The sequence below is a fragment of the Dipteris shenzhenensis genome, chromosome 32 (assembly GCF_047967505.1).
Source record: "Dipteris shenzhenensis isolate YYH24624 ecotype China chromosome 32, Dip_SZ_1.0, whole genome shotgun sequence".
In the NCBI taxonomy this organism is placed as follows: Eukaryota; Viridiplantae; Streptophyta; class Polypodiopsida; order Gleicheniales; family Dipteridaceae; genus Dipteris; species Dipteris shenzhenensis.
In genome coordinates, this window is record NC_141627.1 from 21,368,506 (window position 1) to 21,388,398 (window position 19,893).

A 19,893-nucleotide genomic window follows, 5' to 3' on the forward strand; every position below is an offset into this window, starting at 1 on the left:
ATATATATACACATTCATGGGCTTGTTCTCTTGTTAAGCGGACTGCATACATGGAACATTTAATGATAGATGCATAACTGTCCTTTCCTTTCTTCTGTTCGCTTTGCGAAGCACTTGATCTGTAGAATTAGGAATACAGAACCCATTAAAAATCTGTAATTGGGAGACACAATGGGATACATATTACGTGAGATCGAACGCAGCAAGCCTGTGCAGTCATGAGCAGTCAGGCTCTTTTCTACAGCGATGAAGCCTTCAATCAAGAAACAAGAGCTTTGAGATACAACGATCAAGCCAGACGAGTGTCCACTCGATGATGCACTCTAAACTGACCTGCAGTACTATGATGAATGCATTAGATCATCTGCACGAGCTGAGGAACACATATAAAGCCCAAATTTGAGGATGCAAGATGAACTGGATCAATGCAAGAAGGCCGAGGAATCGGGCCTCAAAAGAGCTAGCTCTTTGCCTGCAGAAATCTCAGAGGGAATACCAGTCTGCCACAACAAATACTCACAATCAAACAAAAGTTGGTGGCTACCCTTGGGATGTAACTGAAGCAGAGAGATTTCTTTGAATCAGTGCTGATGGCTCATGGCTACGACCTGTACAGTCTTTTTGGACAAGAAATTAAAAGCAGGGTTGATTTACCTGTCAAAACTACCAGCAGTAGAATTTGCAGATCCAGCAACATACACATTAGCTACACAGACACGCAGGCCTGTACGTCTCTTTCAAGGGACTTTTCATATATTAATATCAGCTTTTAAGCTGCAAGCCATAAAGAGTGGAGATGGATTTTAGCCCAAAAGTACCTCCCGTAAAATCTGTGTGGGGAGTCTGGAAGACATAATATCAGATGATTTCCTTTGTGTCAAAACAGAAAAGGAAACATGACCTTGCAAATATACTGCAGAATAAACAAGCTCGGTTCATTCAAAAAAATTCACCCCTTTCAACCATCCAATGTTAACTCCAAGTAGTCCAATAACTATTGGCCATGTGTGTTCTCAATTTTCTTCTACTTAATTCTTCTCTCTCAGAGTTACAAGAGCTCTCAGTAGATTAGGCCCAATCTTGTCTGCAATAGCACCTTTTTCTGAAAGAGACAGTGTCTTCTCCTTTACCACACTCTGTAGCTTCTTCACGCTAGTCTCTAGCTGTTCTTGATCTGTAAAAGAACCATGTTCTGATAACTTTAGGAAACTGATATGAAATACAACCATGTAAGTGCAACAAATTCACTTTTTCATTCTTCAATGTCCTAGCTCAGTATTTACAACGTTGATGTGCCCTAGCAAGAAAGAGAAATAAAAGAAATTGTGCATTTCACCACTATCCACATAAACATAGGCATCATGAAAATCAGCCAAAGAACAAAAGAATAAAAACACAAACAACATCCCCTCATCATCCCCCCCCCCCCTCTCTTCCCATAACCCCCACATGGCAAACCCTCAAAAAACCTTGTAATTAGATCCATTAAGAAACACAACAAATCAAACTTCATTATCCTTATATAAAAGATAACCAGCCCGATAAAATTCAAACAACAACTAGGCTATTCAGAACTCCAACAGCATGTGGTTCTTTACATTAGGCTAACTCTTTCACTGGGTGAATATTCGGTCATTTGAAGAATGAAGTGTTGACCTCCTTGAGCAGGAGCAGCTCATACAGAATCGTTCAGAAAATGATGACCATGAGCAGAAATATGTAGTATGAACAAGTGACAGATAGCATGGACATCTTCCTCAGGCACAAACCAAAAAGGGAAAATGGCAGCCCTTTATCTGATATCTGTTGAGCTGGAACAGCAGGGGCAGAAAAATCAGGAAGGCCGCCGTTGAGCAAGTTCCAGGAGGAGCTAATGCAACTGGCAGCGGATTTGAACATCACGTGCAAGGAAGGAGGAGGGACAGGCTTAACAGAGGCAATGGTGGGGGTGAAGGCAGCAGGCAAGTACATTGAGAAAGTTGTGTCACAGTATTTGGGAGCTTGCCAGAAGCCAAGAAGGCAGGGGTATCCTTGTCCCCAATCATTTGCCTCAAGCCCTCCACGTCCCACAGATGGTAAGCACTGCTACGATCTCTAGGAAATCTGACCATCGATCACATCCACTGGAAAAGTAGAAACTCCTCAGAATGCAAGGAGGGCAGGTGGCGATTTCCACTTCGCAATGATAGGAAGAGCCGACATCGAAGGATCAAAAAGTAACAACGCTATCAAAGCTTGCCTGCCACAAGCCAATTATCCCTGTGGTAATTTTTCTGACACCTCTAGCTTCAAATTCCCAAACACTAAAGGATCGGTAGGCCATGCTTTCACAGTTTGTATATACTGAAAATCAAAACCAAATGAGCTTTTCCCCTGTTGCTCCACTCGTGATTTCTGTCCTCATTGAGCTCATCTTAGGACACCTGTGTTATCTTTTAACAGATGTGCCACCCCCCAGCAAAACTCCCCACCTGACAATGTCTTCCGCCTAGCGGAGTGCCTTAAGACCACACCCTACCACCCCTTGTGTGCATGCGCAACCACGCCCCCTCCCCTTGCGCATGCGCTACCCGCGCCCCCCTTGCGTGTATAATGCCCCCCCTAAAAAATCAAGCAGGTGGGGCAGCATCCATGGATGCACAAGCTGAAGACACCCATACTCTTCTTTTCTTTTTTTTTGCAAAGAAAGGAACCTTTTATTAAAGCTTGAAAGACTTCATACAAGTCAGCAGCCCCGAAGGGGCTGAGAACGGGAAAAACCGGGAAAAGGTTGAAAGAAAACCGGCCTGTTCCAAAGAAACCCAGCTCACTACCTAGGGGATGTATCTCTAGCACTGGGGCTAACAGCCAGAGGGGGGGGACTATACAACCAGTGAATCTCTCGCGGACTGAAAATGTAAAAAATCCTACAGGCCAAGCCTTGCAGAATCGAGCACGCGTCATGACAATCGCCCTAGAGCCTGGGGTCCCAGTGGAGCAGAGGGTGTATATGATATCTTGCTAGATGACAACCAAGGTAGCCAAGGGTGGAACCGGATGCTCACCCTTCACCAGACTGAAACGAGCAACCCAAATGTTCCACGCAATGATATTGGCTACTACCTCCCATATGCTGTCCCCCGCCTCATGGAGCTCTATCCTCTGAAAGCTCTTATCTGTATCCGGTAAGCTAGGGAGATCTCATCAATCTGGAACGCATGTCCTCCCTTAGTCAACCAGGTCACCATCCCCCGAGTGTATTCCCTCTGAAGACTCTGCATACGGGTCATAATCCTGAGGGCTCCCATCCATCTGTGCTACGACAGCTCCAGAGGCAGTCTGGGATCGTCTCCAAAAAACCAACAGAGTAACAATGACACTACCCCTCCACCCGCATCTGCTCCAACCACAGGCCGATGGGCAAGCCTCCGTGGGTGGCCAGCCAGAAGTAGTAGGATATCTTCCTCGACCGCAAACTCGACCATAACGGCGTCCAAAATTTGGAATGGACATCCCGGGGCACACCCAATGCCTCTCCCTCGAAGGGGTTCGCATCGAAAAATCCATCTGAAGCCTCCTGCCAATCCACATCGTGTAGGAAAAGAAGGGCACCTCGTCCACTTGCTCGGCAAGGCCGCCCCTGGAGGGCCAGAACCACTCTCCCGCATCCCACTGGACTTCCCTCAAGGGCCTACCCTCCCAAAGCCAGAGGCGCCATCTGGGGGCATCCTGCTCTGAGGTACTGGGAGGGTCAATGTGCCACTCCTTCCCCAAACGTCCCACCACTCTGATCATCTGCTAGTGAATCCCATCAAGACTCCCATCTTAGTGAGTACCTGGAGTAGGCCTCCAAGTCCTACACGGAAAAAACCGGGCTGCATGCTACCTTGCTGCATCATCATCCTCAAGGGAACACCAGTCCGAGAAAACTGGCCCAACCCTTTGCTGCCCATCCACATGCGAAGTCCCTCCCACCACGACTTAGGGATAGCTAGGTCAATCTCCCTCATCCGCTACCCTGCCCCTCGCAGATGCACTACAGTGCCAAGCCTCGCCTCTGCCTCCATGGGTAATCTACTCCATCTACCAAGGGACCAAGCCAGTCCACTATCCCACTGTGCCAATGTAACAAGAAACGTTTAAACGCGTTTCGAGATTTTGACAAACGTTTCGTCTAGAAACGTGTAAAATTAGTATATTTTATATAAATAATAAAAATAGTGTATTTTTTATTTTAAAATTTTCGAAAAAACTTCCACATTTTGCATGTTTCTTAGAATTCTTCACGTTTCTACTGCCTAAAACGCGTTTTCGGGTTACACTGCGTGACTGTGCCCAACCAATGTGAGTCCGCTGTCTGAGCATACGCCCCTCCTGATCTCGGATGTCTGGGTGCCAAACAAGGGATTGACGCTCGAACTCCTCTCTGCATCTGGGCTCAAGAGGGAACCCTTCCCCGTAAGGGGGGCCTCTGAGAAGATTCATCTGTGTGAAAGCTGCCGCTGCTCCCCAGTGCGTGGGGTGTTCCTGAGAAGCCCTCGTTGTAAGAGAAGCTTCCAAGGCTCTGCACTTGGTGTGAGGCCACGAACAACCAACTTGCCCAAGAGAGCTCTGCTCTGCATCTCTGGATCGATGATACCCAAGCCTCCCAGTGCCTGCAGCATGATCACCATCTGCCAAGCGACTCGTGCTCTAGTGTTCCTCGTGCTATCCGAACTTGCCCAAAGGAAGTTCCGAGCCAACCATCGGAGCTGCCCAATGCACCCTCTGTGAAAACGCCAACAGGCGGCGATATACCAAGCCGTGAAAGGAAGGACCTGGTTTGCCACTAAGGCACGACCTGCTAGGGAGAGTTTGGCCGAGCTCCAATAAAGGAGCTTGCGCCTAACACTCTCAAGGACCAGGGCGATCTTCTGCTCTGCTATAATGTCAATACCAGCCTGGCATCCGAGGTATCTCACCGTCTGGCCCCGTGGTATCCATCTGAAGCCAAAGTCGCTCCCCCACTCACAAATCTCCTATGTCTCCTCAAAGCTTGTGAAGAAACCTATGAACTTTGTCCAATTGATCCCCGCACCCGAGGCCTCACAGTAGATAGCTAGGGCTCCCCTGACTCTCCCCAAGCTCGTTGTGGTGCCCTCTATATATAAGGCCGTGTCATCTGCAAACTCGGAGTCCAACAGCTCCTCCTCCTGCCTGATTGGGAGCCTCAACCCTGTGAGGCCCCCCACCTGTGATCTCAAGTAGTAGCCCAAAGCCTCTGCCACAAACAAGAATAGGAAGGGAGCGAGGGGGCAGCCCTAGCAGACTGAGCGAGAGAGAGGAAAGGCCTCGCCCACGTGTCGTTCGATAAGCATCTGGCTAGAGCTCCCCGCATAAAGCGCAGAAACTCCTCTGACCCATCTATTTGAGAAACCCAATCTCTGCATAGTACCCTCCAAAAAGAACCACTCCACCCTGTCATTGGCCTTCTCGAAATCCAAGAGGAGGATGGCCAACTGTTGTGACTCCTCCCTGGACCAATCCACTGCCTCCCAGAATGTGAAGATGTTGTCCAGGATGCTGCGCTCTTGGACGAACCCGATCTGTGTCGTGTATGATGTCAGTAAGATGGGGCTGTAACCGCAAACTCAAGACCTTGGCGAGGATCTTGTATGCGGTATCAAGCAAAGTGATCGGTCTCCACTGCTGGATATCTTACCTATCTCCCCCTTTCAGGATCAAACAAATCCATCCCCTGCTCAAGGACTAAGGGAGGGAGCCCATGTCAAAAATCTCTTGACAAGCTAGTCAAAAAGGGATGGACATGATCTCCCACTTCTGAGTCGGGAGAGCCTTGAGGGCTTCCCAGAGCTCCTCATCCGTGAAAGGCTCCTCTAGATTGTTGCACAAGTCTTGCAAGACTACCGTCGGAACGTGATCCCAAACTACCTCCTGGGCCACAAGACCAGCTAAGGTCATCCTCCTTGTTTGAAAGAGCTGGCTGTAAAAACCTGTGGTCAGGTCTAAAATCTCATGCGGGTTAGTGTGCATGATGCCCTGCGGATCTCGAAGACACAGTAGCTGCGTGCTCGCCGATCGGGGCCAAGTGGTTTGAAAAAACTGCTTCGTCATCCTGTCCCCCTGCTGTACCCACCGAGCCCGAAAAGAGTGATAGGAGAACTCAGCTCGCCAAATCTCTGTGTCCTAAAGCTCAAGGCAGCGCTCTCAAACATGTCCCTAGGCCACTGAGATCCTGCGTCCTGTTCCCTTAGCCTCTCCATGGAGGCGAGGTCTCTCATCAGTGCCCGCTCTCACTCCTAAAGAGTCCTCCTCCGCCTAAGGGCATAAGCCTACAACTCCTCACTACTTACTCTCAATCGCATCGGCCACCCATGCGAAGCCCTCATACGGTGCCGTCTCTGACTGCTACCAAATCCTTGCCATGACATGCTGAATCTGCTCGTCCTGTAGAAGGTCCTTTGGAATGCGGACCCCTTTTTGGGAAAGACCTCTGCAGGGCTGCTCTAAGTAAGTACTACTTGAGAGTCTGACATCGTGGTACCTTCCAGAATCCCAATAGAGTCGCCTTTGTGTAGTGCCCAGTCCCCAACGTAGAAGCAATCTAGCCTCTCAAGCAGTCCATCATGTCTCCTCTGTCCGAAAGAGAAGAGGAAGCTGCCAGGTATTGTGCTGAAATCTGGCTCTCGCCACGTGTCTCTGCCACCAATCATGAAAATGAGTTGGTCCCAGGTGCTCCGCTTTGTTGCTGGCATCTCAAAGAAGGAGGCGCTGCTTTGTTTGTCCTCCCCAAACTCCAGGTTGTTGAAGTCCCCTCCAACAATCCAAGAATCTACATCCGGAAGACACTCTGAAAGCCTCCTACAAAAGGCCGGATGGTGCTGTCTGCACGTTGGGGCATACACGTTCAGGATCCCAATCCTGGACTCTCCCACCCAAACTGCCCATCCTAGGATAAGCTCACCCTGATCATAGACCTCTGAAGCCAATGTCTGTGAGACCGAGATGCAGACCCCTCCGCTCCGTCCTACTGTAGGGGACCACACCTCTGGACCTCTACCTGGGAGAAGGTAGTGTCGCCGTCTGATATCTGATGCTAAGAACATATGCTCCTGAATCAAAAAGATGTCCACTGTCCACCCTACCACTGCCCTCTACAGCTCCCGCTGAAGGATCAGGTACTGCGGTTGACTACAAGCACGGTCGTGGAGCCCGTGCACGTTCCAACTCACTATGGTCCAACTCATGAGGCCGAGGATGCAGAAAACAAGGCTCTCTTGTGAGTGGGTGCCAATTCCAAAAAAACTGCCTTATGTAACTTTGCCGAGGGTTTGGAGGGCGAGTAGTCCGTGTCTGTATGTCGACGTACTAAGGCTAAGGTGGACACTGGTGCAATGCCAATCTTCCGTGCCCACTTCATCATGAAGGAGACTTCCACCCCGAACAACTCCGCACACTTCTGGAGTGGCCAGTAGTATGCTTGATCAACCTTTGCCTCAAGCGGCAATCTGATAACTCCTACCGCAGTAGTATGCTTGATCAACCTTTGCCTCAAGCAGCAATCTGATAACTCCTACCGCCAAGCCACACACCAGTTTCTCTCGCATGAAGCCCAGCTGAAAATTCACCTCCACACCATGGGCGTGCCAAAGGTCCAGTCCCTGTGGCCCCATCCACTTGTCCATCATGCGTGAAATCTGATCTCCCATAATAGCATCAAACACCACTAGGGACCACTTCTCCAACCCTGTAGATGCGAGCTGGAATCTCCAAACTAGGTGTGTCTGGGAGCCCACTACGCTGATCAAACCCCCTTTCTGGGGCTGCAAGACCACAACAGTTACCTCTAGGGGTAACTCTTGTGTCAAACACCACTGGGGACCACTTCTCCAACCCTGTAGATGCGAGCTGGAATCTCCAAACTAGGTGTGTCTAGGAGCCCACTATGCTGATCAAACCCCCTTTCTGGGGCTGCAAGACCACAAGAGTTACCTCCAGGGGTAGAGGGTAAGAGTCTGGAATCTCCAGATAATTCCAGAGTCCCAATCTCCAGAAGTGCTAACCGGAAGGACGAGCCCCTTCCCTCTGGCTCCCTCCCTGACTGGACCGGATGCTACGGTGGGGAAGCAGAAGGGGATGTCGTCTTATCCTTGCCTACTGGTAGGGGTGTCAATGCTACGGTGAGGAAGCAGAAGGGGATGTCGTCTTATCCTTCCCTGTAGATGCGAGCTGGAATCTCCAAACTAGGTGTGTCTCAGAGCCCACTACGCTGATCAAACCCCCTTTCTGGGGCTGCAAGACCACAAGAGTTACCTCTACGGGTAGAGGGTAAGAGTCCGGAATCTCCAGATAATTCCAGAGTCCCAATCTCCAGAAGTGCTAACCGGAAGGACAAGCCCCTTCCCTCTGGCTCCCTCCCTGACGGGACCGGATGCTACGGTGAGGAAGCGGAAGGGGATGTCGTCTTATCCTTGCCTGCTGGTAGGGGTGTCAAGGCAGGGGAGGGGTGGGATGCTGAAGAACCTGCTGAGGAGGTGGAGGGGGGGGCGGAGGGGGAAGGGGAAAGGATAGTTATACCAGACGTGAGTGTCGGTGAGTACCGAGGGGGACCGTCCCTTTGAAAATCTCCGCCAAAAGTCTTTAGAGTTGTTACTAAACAAAACGTTCAGTAGTTTCTCCTCCTTCCGATGAACCAAATCTAGTTTCCTCCTACGTATCAGTCGACAATACTCACGTAGCGTCTCTGGTTCGCTCGGAAGGCTGTTTTTGGTTTCGAATCTGAGCTGACGACGTAAAGCCTTACACTCTTCATCGTACCAATTATTACAGGGTATGGTCCCAGGAGGTGGTGGGCGTGTGGAGCGAGTGGTGTGAGGGAAAGCATGAAGGGCAACCTCGTGTAGTGAGGGGGTGATCAGGGTAGCATGGTCCTCTAATAGGAGTATGAAGTCAATGTAAGCAAGGAGTATGTACAGACGGTCAGAGTAAATAGGTGAGTGGTCACGGCCGAAGCATATATCATGATAGGTGGAGTAAGAACTTAGTGGGCTAAAAGGTGTTGTGCAACGGCAGGGAGTGGAAATGCTAAAGAAAAGGTAAGTGTGATCAGCCCTTGGAGGAAGAGGTGCTACAGTGAAATCGGTGATGTGTGATGTGAAGGCAGGGGATCCCATGATGTAATCAACAACACGAGAACCTCCCCCATGTGGGAAGCATGTGAAACTACCCGAGGCAGTCCATCTGTCGAGACCATTATAGATAATGAGATCATGCATCCTGCCAAGGTCTAATAGGGCGTGCCCATAAGATGTGACTGGCCCTCGTCTGTCAGTCGAAACCCGTATCATACCTGCATCCTCAAGGTCAACGTCTAGCAGTAGAATGGAATCATCCCTGAAGTCAAGGAGTGGTACTTGATGGGCGCCTGTCCTTGCGTTGAAGTCTCCAACTAGGAGGACTTCTCCGCAGCTCGAGAAATCAACAATGGACTGATATAGGGCTGCAAATGGAGAAAGTGGAAGGTCTCGGGAGGGAAGTAGCATATTGCAACAAACAAATCCCAGCTGTCCATGTGTTGGATCCGGATCCAAAGGAATCTGAAATGTGTCTCTCTTTGCTCTACTTAAATGGTCCCCAAAAGGGTAGATCTGTAGAGAACTGCTACTCCTCCTGATCCACGTACCCATTCCAGACTACTGCCCACTTCCCCTCCTTACGGGCCTAATCACGCTACTGCAACAGGGAGCGCCTCTCCTCAACTTGTAGTGGGGTGAGGTCCTCATCCATGGAGATCGTCAGCTGATCTCGTAGGACTAACCTGCATCGTAAGGCCGAAAGTCGTGCTTGAGTGTCATGGAACCGTATGATCAGGGACTGCTCTCGGTTGGGGTCTCTCCCCACCCTCCATGCCCTTTCGATCTTGTGCTCATCTACACCCAGAGTAGTGGCCACGAAAGTCGTCGCATCTGTCATCGGTGTAGCCTCAATGCATGGGATCCCACAAACTCTGATGTTGAGAGCCTTACTGGCTCTCTGCTGCTGCTCTATGAGGGTAGCCGAAATGGTTGCCCTTGCGGGTTCCCGTCTGGCCACGTCGACCCATTTGGACGTCTCCTCAATCACCGATTGCATGCTTGCAATCTAGGCCTCTACTATCGGTGTGCTCCCTGTAACTATACGAGTAGAGGAGAGCTCCTCCTTGAGCTGAACCATGTCCTGCCTCAGCACCTGGATGGTACTGGCCTGCTCCTCATCCGAGCCAAGTCCTAAGTGAACCTGGCGTGCTCTTGTGTGTAGCAGGTCAGCTCCTATTCCGTGGCTCGTATACTATGTACCTCCACGAGTGAAGTCTCCCATCTGTTCGAGGGATCGAAAAGACTGTGTCGGAGCTGAAACTGAAAGGGCTGAGGTACAAAAGTGGTAGGGTGTGACAGGATAGTAGGCGGTGGTCGTGCAAGCTGAGTAAGGAGAGCAGATGCCTGAGGTACAGATACGGGTGTCTCAATGGTCCCAATCGGATAGGAGATGGAAGACTGAGTTAGTGGCGAAGTAATCCCAGTGGTATGAGGGCCACGTCAACCCATCTGGATGTCTCCTCAATCACCGATTGCATGCTTGCAATCTAGGCCTCTACTATCGGTGTGCTCCCTGTAACTGTATGAGTAGAGGAGAGCTCCTCCCTGAGCTGAACCATGTCTTGCCTCAGCACCTGGATGATACTGGCCTGCTCCTCATCCGAGCCAAGTCCTGAGTGAACCTAGCGTGCTTTGGTGTGTAGCAGGTCAGCTCCTGTTCCCTGGCTCATATATTATGTACCTCCACGAGTAAAGTCTCCCATCTGTCCGAGGGATCGAAAAGACTGCGCCCGAGCTGAAACTGAAAGGGCTCAGGTACAAAAGTGGTAGGGTGTGGCAGGATAGTAGGCGGCGGTGGTCGTGCAAGCTGAGTAAGGAGAGCAGATGCCTGAGGTACAGATACGGGTGTCTCAATGGTCCCAATCGGATAGGAGATGGAAGACTGAGTTAGTGGCGAAGTAATCCCAGTGGTATGAGGGAGTGGTGGCCGACTGAGAGGGAGAGGGGATGGGAAGGTCGAGAACAGTGGCCCTGCGTGCATCACCTCCTGTGGGGGTGACCTGGGTGGTGGAACGGTTGGGGTCTCCAAAGCAGTGGAGGAAGAGAACTCCAACAAAATGCCGCCTATCACAGGAAGGGTGGCTAAAGCTGTAGACTTGATTGGCGTAGTTAAAGTAGACTTCAATGGTAGGGCTGAAGCAGGCCCTCCCAACGCAGGTGAGGGTGTAGATGTAAGTGAAGTAACTCTTGCAGAAGCAAATGTGACTGTGGCTGATGATGATGATGGCCGAATCGCTCGGCTGTCCACTCCGCATATTATATGACTTCCAAAACCAGCCAGCCCCTGACCTCTCACATATGCCACGCCCCACATCCTACACCCTCTTCACTGCGGGGGGAGTGAAGGATGCCATAATGAAACTTCATAATGGCCGAGCAAAGGATCATGAGGGGCCACACCCCACATCCTGCACCCTCTTCACTGCGGGGGGAGTGAAGGATGCCATAATGAAACTTCATAATGGCTGAGCAAAGGATCATGAGGGGCTATGCACTGAGTTCATTGCATATGGGATTAACCTCCTAGCCTCGATCTTAGCAAAGCTATTTAATGAAGCTGTTTGTTTGGGGTTTCCACGCACCTAGACTATTAACACTATTTCGCCCATCCACAAGGCAAGGGATCCCATGAGCCCGGAGAATTACATGACCATTATGATTGGACATGTTATGTCCAAGATCTATGCATCAGTGCTTGATTCTGAGGTCAGCAGGTTTGCGGAGTGCCAAGGACTTAGAGCAACAAGACAGGCTAGATTCCGACGTGATCATGGCACCATGGATCACATTCTCACGCTCAAGTGTATCATCGAGGAGGCGAGGGCATAGAAGCAGAGGGCTTACTGTTTGCTTTGTGGATTTCCACAAGGCGTTTGATACAGTCTTGAGAGCCCGCCTCATACGACGCCTACAAGATTTGGGTTACGACCAGGAGATCATTTGGGCTGTCATGGCACTTTACGAGAGAGTCGCAGGCAGGGTCTGAGCAAGATCTGGGTGGACAGACGAGATCACGAGCACTATTGGGGTCAAACAAGGGTGTCCTTTATCACCTACCTTGTTTGGCCTTTACATATGCATATGACGTGGCTCTTCTATCTTCCTTTGTAGAGGGACTCTAGAGACACCTTGACGCACTTCAGTCCTTTTGTGAGTCTCATGATCTGAAGGTCAACCTAGGTAAAACCAAGGTTATGATTTTCAATACATCTTGAGCCGTCATGCGCCAGAAGCAGTTCACGTTTGATGGGTCACCTGTTGAGATAGTTTCATCATACACGTACCTTGGGGTTGTCTTCTCTGGACCCATCTTCACTATGAGACCCGCGATGCAGGCACGCTTGGACAGAGGATATGATTCATTAGCCAAACTAGAGAGGCAGTGCTTCTGCTCGCACTTTCAAGATCCACGGACCAAGGGGCTGCTCTTTGACTCCTTGGTCCACCCAGCAGGAATGTATGGCAGCCCTTGTTGGGGGCCGAACTTATCGGATACAGAGTGGGCGCGGGTGGAACGGCTGTAGGTTCTCATGCTATCACGGATGATTCGCAGTAAGCCATCCGTTCCTCACCAGATCATTCAGGCTGAGTTTGGGTCATGTCCATTACAGCTAGATGCTGCATTTCAGGTTATCACATATATGTACCGAGTCAGAGAGTATGCGGATTACTACTCTTCCGGACGCAACAGGCTGCCATAGCTAGCATTGTCTTCCTCTATGACACTCTCAGCAGGGGCTGACCAATGATGCTGGTACGCACGCATAGAGAGATGGTTTGAGGGACTGGGGCTCCACATGGACAGACTCCCTCCCTTCCAGTACAGTATGGACGCTCCGTTTTCACCCCTCATGTCACATGATGTCAACCAGGTAATCTGTGAGGATCTCTTACAGCTACACACATTCCGGACCTGGTTCGGACCGATCGAACTCCCAGTGAAGCTTAGCTTCTACAGAGATCATTGTTTACATATCACAAAGGAGGGTTTCATTGACCCACCAGGATATACGCAGATCCACTTACCCCACTCACTGAGGATCTCTATTGGGAATTTCCAGCTCTCTTCACATAGACTTCGTATCGAGAGCGGCAGGGCAAAGCAGAACACCTACCTAGGGAGAGGCTTATGCACATTATGTGACATGCATCCTGTTTACTATGAGATCCGAGGGTGTTTCTACTTTGAAATGTCACAACGGAGGCACGGTCACAGGATGAATCAATATGGTATCTATAAGGATTCACATGTCTCATTAATAAAAGGAAAGAGGCAATACATGTTAAGCTTCTTTGAAGCCTAAAAGGCACCACTTTTCATAAAGAATATAGCCCTTGCACATATGACTTCTTCCTCTCTATACAGTGAGAGCCTAGACAATAATAGAATATCACTTCTCTTTTCTGCCCTATGCTCAACTCTTCATGAAGGTTGTAAACCTTGATATATAACTTTCTGGCTCTCTATAGAATCGAAGGCTAGAAAGTAATGCAATCTTTTGTGCGAAGGCAGTTTTCTAAGAAAAACTAGCTTTCGACAGGTGGTCTCCATGAAAAATTTCCTTGCAACTCTTAGCCCTTGCTTTTTCTGTTGTTATGAGCAGAGCAGAAATAAAGAGTAAGATTTTCCTCATCACAGTACGTTCTTCCTTGTGTGTCTCCTGTGTGGGCATGTTCATACTTATACATATAATTACATGTGTGTGTTTGTATGTACTTACTAGGTCAATGTATCATGCATGTATATTTGTATCAATGCAATCTTTTGTGCAAAGGCAGTTTTCTAAGAAAAACTAGCTTTCGACAGGTGGTCTCCATGAAAAATTTCCTTGCAACTCTTAGCCCTTGCTTTTTCTGTTGTTATGAGCAGAGCAGAGTTTGTACAGGCCCTGTCATTACTTTGCCTCTATCTATTATACTCCAATACATGGCTCCTCTTCTTGTCAAACACTGACATTTCATCAGATTGATAATAAAAGATATAGAGACACATAGATGTATTGTGATGCAGGATGCCAAGTAGCATGGCTAAAAGAAGGCATAGCAAATCAGCATATCAAAACAGCAGGATGCTCAATGATCACCTTTTTCAAGCTTGGAATGTGCTTCATGGAAAGAAACATTTACAAAAAGATCACCACCCGGGCACATAAGCCACAGAGGCTCTGATCCATCATAGTCACCACAAGTCCGGCATCTTGCTGCAGCATCTTCTGTTTTAGACGGTTCTGCAAACTCATGTGTTACAGGAACACTACTCTGCGACGTTCGTGCTAATTTACGAAGGGCTGTGAGAGCTTCTCTATTGCCATTGCGTGCCTTATCGATTTCAATGAGCTGGACACAAGAGGGCGATACAATGTTACATTCAATATTTTCAAAATCACTGCATCTCTATTACACATAAGATCCAAGTGAGCAAACACACTGCATATAAGTTTTGTGAGATAGGTCAGATTTTGACCATCCTACAAGTTTCTACTACTGCACAAGAATGCTTTTTTAAAACCTCATCATCATCCACAAAATAATCCAATAGAAGAAGAATTTCAAGAAGAAACTGAAAAGCCTTACCAGCTCCTCTTATTAGTCATTCATGTAGGTGGCCATTATCATGAGATCCACATCCAAAGAGATAAAGTGCTTCATGAGGTATACTTTTATTTTCACACGAGGCTCACCAAAAGCCAAAAGAGGGCTGTAGGCTTCTCCAGACACTGATTTCTATGTCAAACCCCTCAAACGTATGTCAGCCTACCTGCTCCCCAGTGCACTGGCAGCATGCTGCTCCTACATCTCTCCTTGCAGATCTTCTTCCTATGGGAAAACCTGCTGCCAAGGGAGTGTATTAATAAAATAATCCAATAGACCTCCCTGCCGCTCTTCTTCCTTGGCAAAAATTTGCAACACACTTCTGAATTGGACCCAAACAGGGCTTCTTTAAATAGGGCTGGGAAGCCCTATCGATTGGCCGACCAGGCCCCTGTAGCAGCCAACCAGAGGCAGGTTGACCTTGACCCATGCTGGCCCAACCAGCTGTCTATGAGGCCGACTGTGCAGACTTGTACGCCTGCCCTTCCAGCTTGGCTGGCCTTTGCAGCTCTTGTTGGCTGCCACTTTTGCTGGCCCTGCTGCCCTATCCTTTGGGGCAGAAGCTTATAGATGCTGCCCATGCGGCCTCCTACATTTCTGCTCACCACCATCCATCCTGTCTTTCCCTCCACCATAGCCTCTTTCTCTTCAGCCCCATGTGGCCTCTCCAACATCCCCTTTTCTGCTACAGGTCATCCTCCCCCCCATGTCCTCTTCATTTGGGGCTCACAACTATCCCAACAATTCCATTGCTTGTACTTACTTCAAACTAGAGGCACACAGTCGTGGGGGTGCACTCCACGCAACTCAACACAGCAAGCACACAGTTGCAACATGTTTCTGCAAAACATCCTTCACTTATTTCAATTGTACTGGAGGGCTACAAGAACAGTCGCACATCCCAAACAAAAAAAAATCCTATACAGAATCCATACAATCAAGCAAAGTCATCCGCAAAAGTATTTATACAATCTGTACAGCACATCTACACCTTTGAGATAGTTAAAAACTGCGAAAACAGTATTGACATGGGCAAAATCTATAGAAACGGTGCTCTTGCACTGTAGCTTGCAGTTTCCTCAAGTTTTGATAGGCTTTCCACTTACAGCAGTAAATTTTCATCTTTGGATGCAATTTGGCACACAAATCCAGGTATTTCTATGCATTTGTGGAAGTTTTGCCAGTAATTGGGCTTCACGACAGCTAATTCTTTCTATACAGCACATTTGCAGACATTTTGTGGTAGCAAACAAAGGGCTTTGCATTTTGTGTATAGTTACACATTTCAAAGCTATTTTGAGGTGATTGGCAAAAGGGATTTTGCAATTCAATGTGAAATTGCAGTTTCTAGCAACTGCTAAAACTCTCTTTTAGTGATATTAGGAAGCTCACATCAAGGTCTTTCACCTTTTCCAAAAATGCTAATACGCTTTCCATTATTTGCACCATTCGTGTTTGCAGGCATGACTTCAAATAATCACATGTGGAAGAGAAGTTGAATGGTACTAAAAAACTATCCCATGTGGAAGTTCACAATGAAACTACTATTCATTAGCACGAGCACGAACATCCACGAAGCCTATTGTAGATGCCAAGGAATCAAAGAGCGGGACACAAAGGATGGACAAGCGATGTCCATTCCCATTGCAAATATCAAATTTTTACTCATTAAGTGCTTCCTCATAAGCACCAAGAATATCAAGAAAGCCCTAAAGCATTGCTCTGTCCATCCATTTAGCATCAATAGATGGAAATTCTTTGGACTTCAGGGGATACTTTTTTGTACCTTTTTCTCCTCTTTTCGCGATAATTGGTGGAAGACTATCTGTTCTGGAACCAAGAGTATCTCATTTTCCTCCACTTTTGGTGGATCGTCATAGACCGGGGTTTAAAAAATATTAACATTTGATCAAACTGACGTGGAAGACATTATGTATCTTCCAAAGTGGTGGGAGATCCAGCCGAACTGAAACCTGGTTAATAACTTTCAATATTTTGAAAGGGCCATAATACCTGAGAAGATCTTCTATGTCCCAACTTGGTTTTCAAGCTGGCTTTTTCAAACTTAAGCAAAACCCATCGGAGTGCCTGGATCTCAAAGGCTCTCCGTCTTTTATTTGCTTGCTGCTCTCTCTTTCCTAAGCCTTTTTGAATGGTTGTGTGGACTTGGCATAAGCAAAGTCATAATCCACAAATTGATCAACGGCAAAGATCTTATCCCTGGTTTGCATTAATGGAGTTGGTAGAGATCTACCATACACAATTTGAAAATGAGTTTTTTTCGTAGGAAAGTATATTATATTATTGTAAGCAAACTCAACTATGGGGAGATACATTTTCCACGTGCTCATGAACATAGATTTTGAGCAGATCAAGTACTATGCTATTAGTAATTTCAGTTTAGGCATCAATTGAAGACGAAATGACAAAGCAAACCTTGGAGTAGATGGTTTTCAAACAATGCTTGCCAAAAATCACTAGTAAATTTGGTATCTCTGTCGGAAATTATAGATTTAGGTATTCCATGAGGTCTGAAAATATGCCTAATAAATAGATGTGCAACTTCATGCATCTTTAATTGTTTTCAACATGAAATCAAATGAGGTTGTTTCCTGAACCTATACACTATAGTCCAAATCATGTCATGTCCTTGATTAGTCCTGGAACTTCCAATAATGAAGTCCACAGTAATATGCTCGGTATAGGTAAAGATTGTAATAGTCCTTTCGGTTGAGTGTATCTAAAGTTGTGAATATAGCCATAATGCCTCTATGACCAACATATGGGGGATTATGGCTTTACTCTAGAACCTTTTGTTGGAGTCCTTTCCTTGCATGGTAAGTAGCTCTGGTCATCAACTGCATCCATACTTGAGAAAAATCAGCGTCTTCTGCATACATATCCTTAAGAGACTAGGATATGTTAAATTCTTGGTCTACAGGAGATTGCATCTGCCACTGCATTTAAAATTGAAAGAAGATAGACTATCTCATGTGCCTCTCTCTCAAAAGAGGATGGTTCAAGAACTATAGTAGGCTTTGATGATCGATCGTAACAAGAAAGTCCATTCCTAACAAATAATGTTTTCAATGTTTAAGGCATGTATCAAAGCCAAGGATTCTTTCTCGCAGATGTCACGATCGTGTTCAACATCATTCATCCTTCTACTTTTCGTAGGCCCAGTGGAATCCGGGAGAGTGGTTTTCGCCTTCCAGGATCGGCCTCGCCGAACAGGTGGACGAGGTGCCCTTCTTTTCATATACCACTCGGATTGGCAGGAGGCTTCAAATGGACTCTTCGACTTGGACCTCTTCGAGGGAGAGGCATTGGGTAGCCCAGAAGTGCCCCAAGAGCTCCGTTCCAGATTTTGGACGTGCCTATGGTCCAGTTTGCAGCCGAGGAAGATCTCCTACTTCTTTTGACTACCTGCCCACGAAGGGTTGTCCATAGGCCTGTGGTTGGAGCAGATGCGGTGGAGGGGAAATGTCACTACTGCTCTGCTGGATTTTTGGAGACGATCCCTGACACGACCCCGCAGGATCTGACCCTATCACTGACCTAGAATCTCGCCCTTGATACAACCAGAATCATAGCGCAGGTGCCTCAACCCTCCCGACCACCCCCGAGCACGTGGGCTACAGCTCGACTCATCCATAGGCCCGTATCTAACCCAAGCGTCCCATACCACCTGAGCCCGTCCAGAGGACCTTCGATACACCACCCATGATCCGCCATGTAGATGGCCAAAGTCCCGGCCTGGGTCCAAGCCCCATCCATCAGTTGAGGAGCGCTCAACTGATCTACACAATAGCACTGGCCCTCCCTCTATATAGAAGGAAACCCACTAGCTATAGATAGCACAATGCTATGAATAGCTCCCTCCATATAAAGCGAGCACTATATATGAATCAATCTCTATATATAGCAATCTCGGCTAAAAATAGCCATCCAGCCCTATGCTATCCCGTCACCCATGTTCACCTGATATCCAACCCTAGGTACACCATGCACATGACATACTCCCCTTTCTCTAAGAACTCACTCCTGAGTTCACCAGAAAGCCTGAAAACTCTCTATGAAGATGAGTCCATGCCAATAACTATACTCTGACTATCAATTTGAGTGTGCTATACTTTCCATGAGATTCATATCAAAGAAAATCTAAGGCCAAAGCCACAATCTGTGATAACCAACCCAAGGAAAGTAAATCTCTCAATCTAAACAAGGTTACATATCGTCGAGTATTCTCCTCGAGAAATCCAGTAACGCTTGAATCCACAAAGTTAGTTCCGTTGACATATCCCGTACACAAGCATGGTAAAATCTATACCTGAAGATAAATGATTCTATCAACCTTATCTATTGAGTATCCTTGAACTCAAAATCTTAGGTTGAGATTCAGGAATCATTGTTCGAACATCCCCATCAATTGAACCCCTCGAGGCCAATTTTTGGGTTGCAATTTCTATCAACCCTAATTCTTGAATTACTTAGTATTCAGAAAATCCCTCAACGGAATACCCTTGTAATTCAAATTCTTGGGTTGAAATACATGACAGACTTTCCATCGCAGAACAATTAGGTATCCATTCATAACTCATGATGGAAGAATCTTCATGGAAGTATCAATGGGCAAAATCTTGACCAAAGATATGGTCCCCTTGATCTATCCTCAAAATGCCCCTACATGAGGATAATCAGTAAAAATTCAATTGGCTATATCCAGTCAATGGTATTGTTCTAGACATGGATATAGTCAACCATAATAGGAATAGCATCCTATGTGATCCAAAGACTACGGAAACATACGATCCGAAATCTCTTAAAACAAGATCCACTACCGAATATCCTGTATAAACTTGTGCATAATAAACTGTTCCGATCACAGGATCATCCAGTTCTTAGGATCTCTTATCTAGGAACATCAAGTTCCAAACAAGGCACTGACATACCATCATTAGAAGAGATGCGGTAACCCTCCTTGAGATTGTGTCTAGACTATGGAGCTCCAGGGTTGAACCCAAAAAATACATGGCTTCTCTCAAGGTAAAGAATCTTAGTCAGCCCTCGTAAAAAAAATCTAATCAGGTTACCCCCAAATCAATTCAACCTACTTGTACTTCACCCTAGAGGTCCTTGGGTATTATTTCACGCTGGATTATACCACCACATCACAGAATCTTAAATG

The 19,893-nt window shown here is 47.4% G+C and overlaps 1 protein-coding gene across 2 annotated transcripts in view; it reads right to left on the reverse strand.

The window, feature by feature from the left end:
• Positions 1-470: 470 nt before the first annotated feature.
• The window catches only part of LOC147880450 (P53/DNA damage-regulated protein), a 52,216-nt gene continuing 32,793 nt past the window's right edge, over positions 471-19,893 (reverse strand). For both annotated transcript variants that reach the window (XM_087370912.1, XM_087370913.1), the window contains exons 4-5: positions 14,198-14,450; positions 471-1,174 (exon numbers count right to left, since the gene is read on the reverse strand). In XM_087370912.1, coding sequence (XP_087227038.1) covers positions 1,029-1,174; positions 14,198-14,450 — 399 coding nt within the window. In that variant the 3' untranslated portion in view covers positions 471-1,028. The remainder of the gene's footprint in view (positions 1,175-14,197; positions 14,451-19,893) is intronic.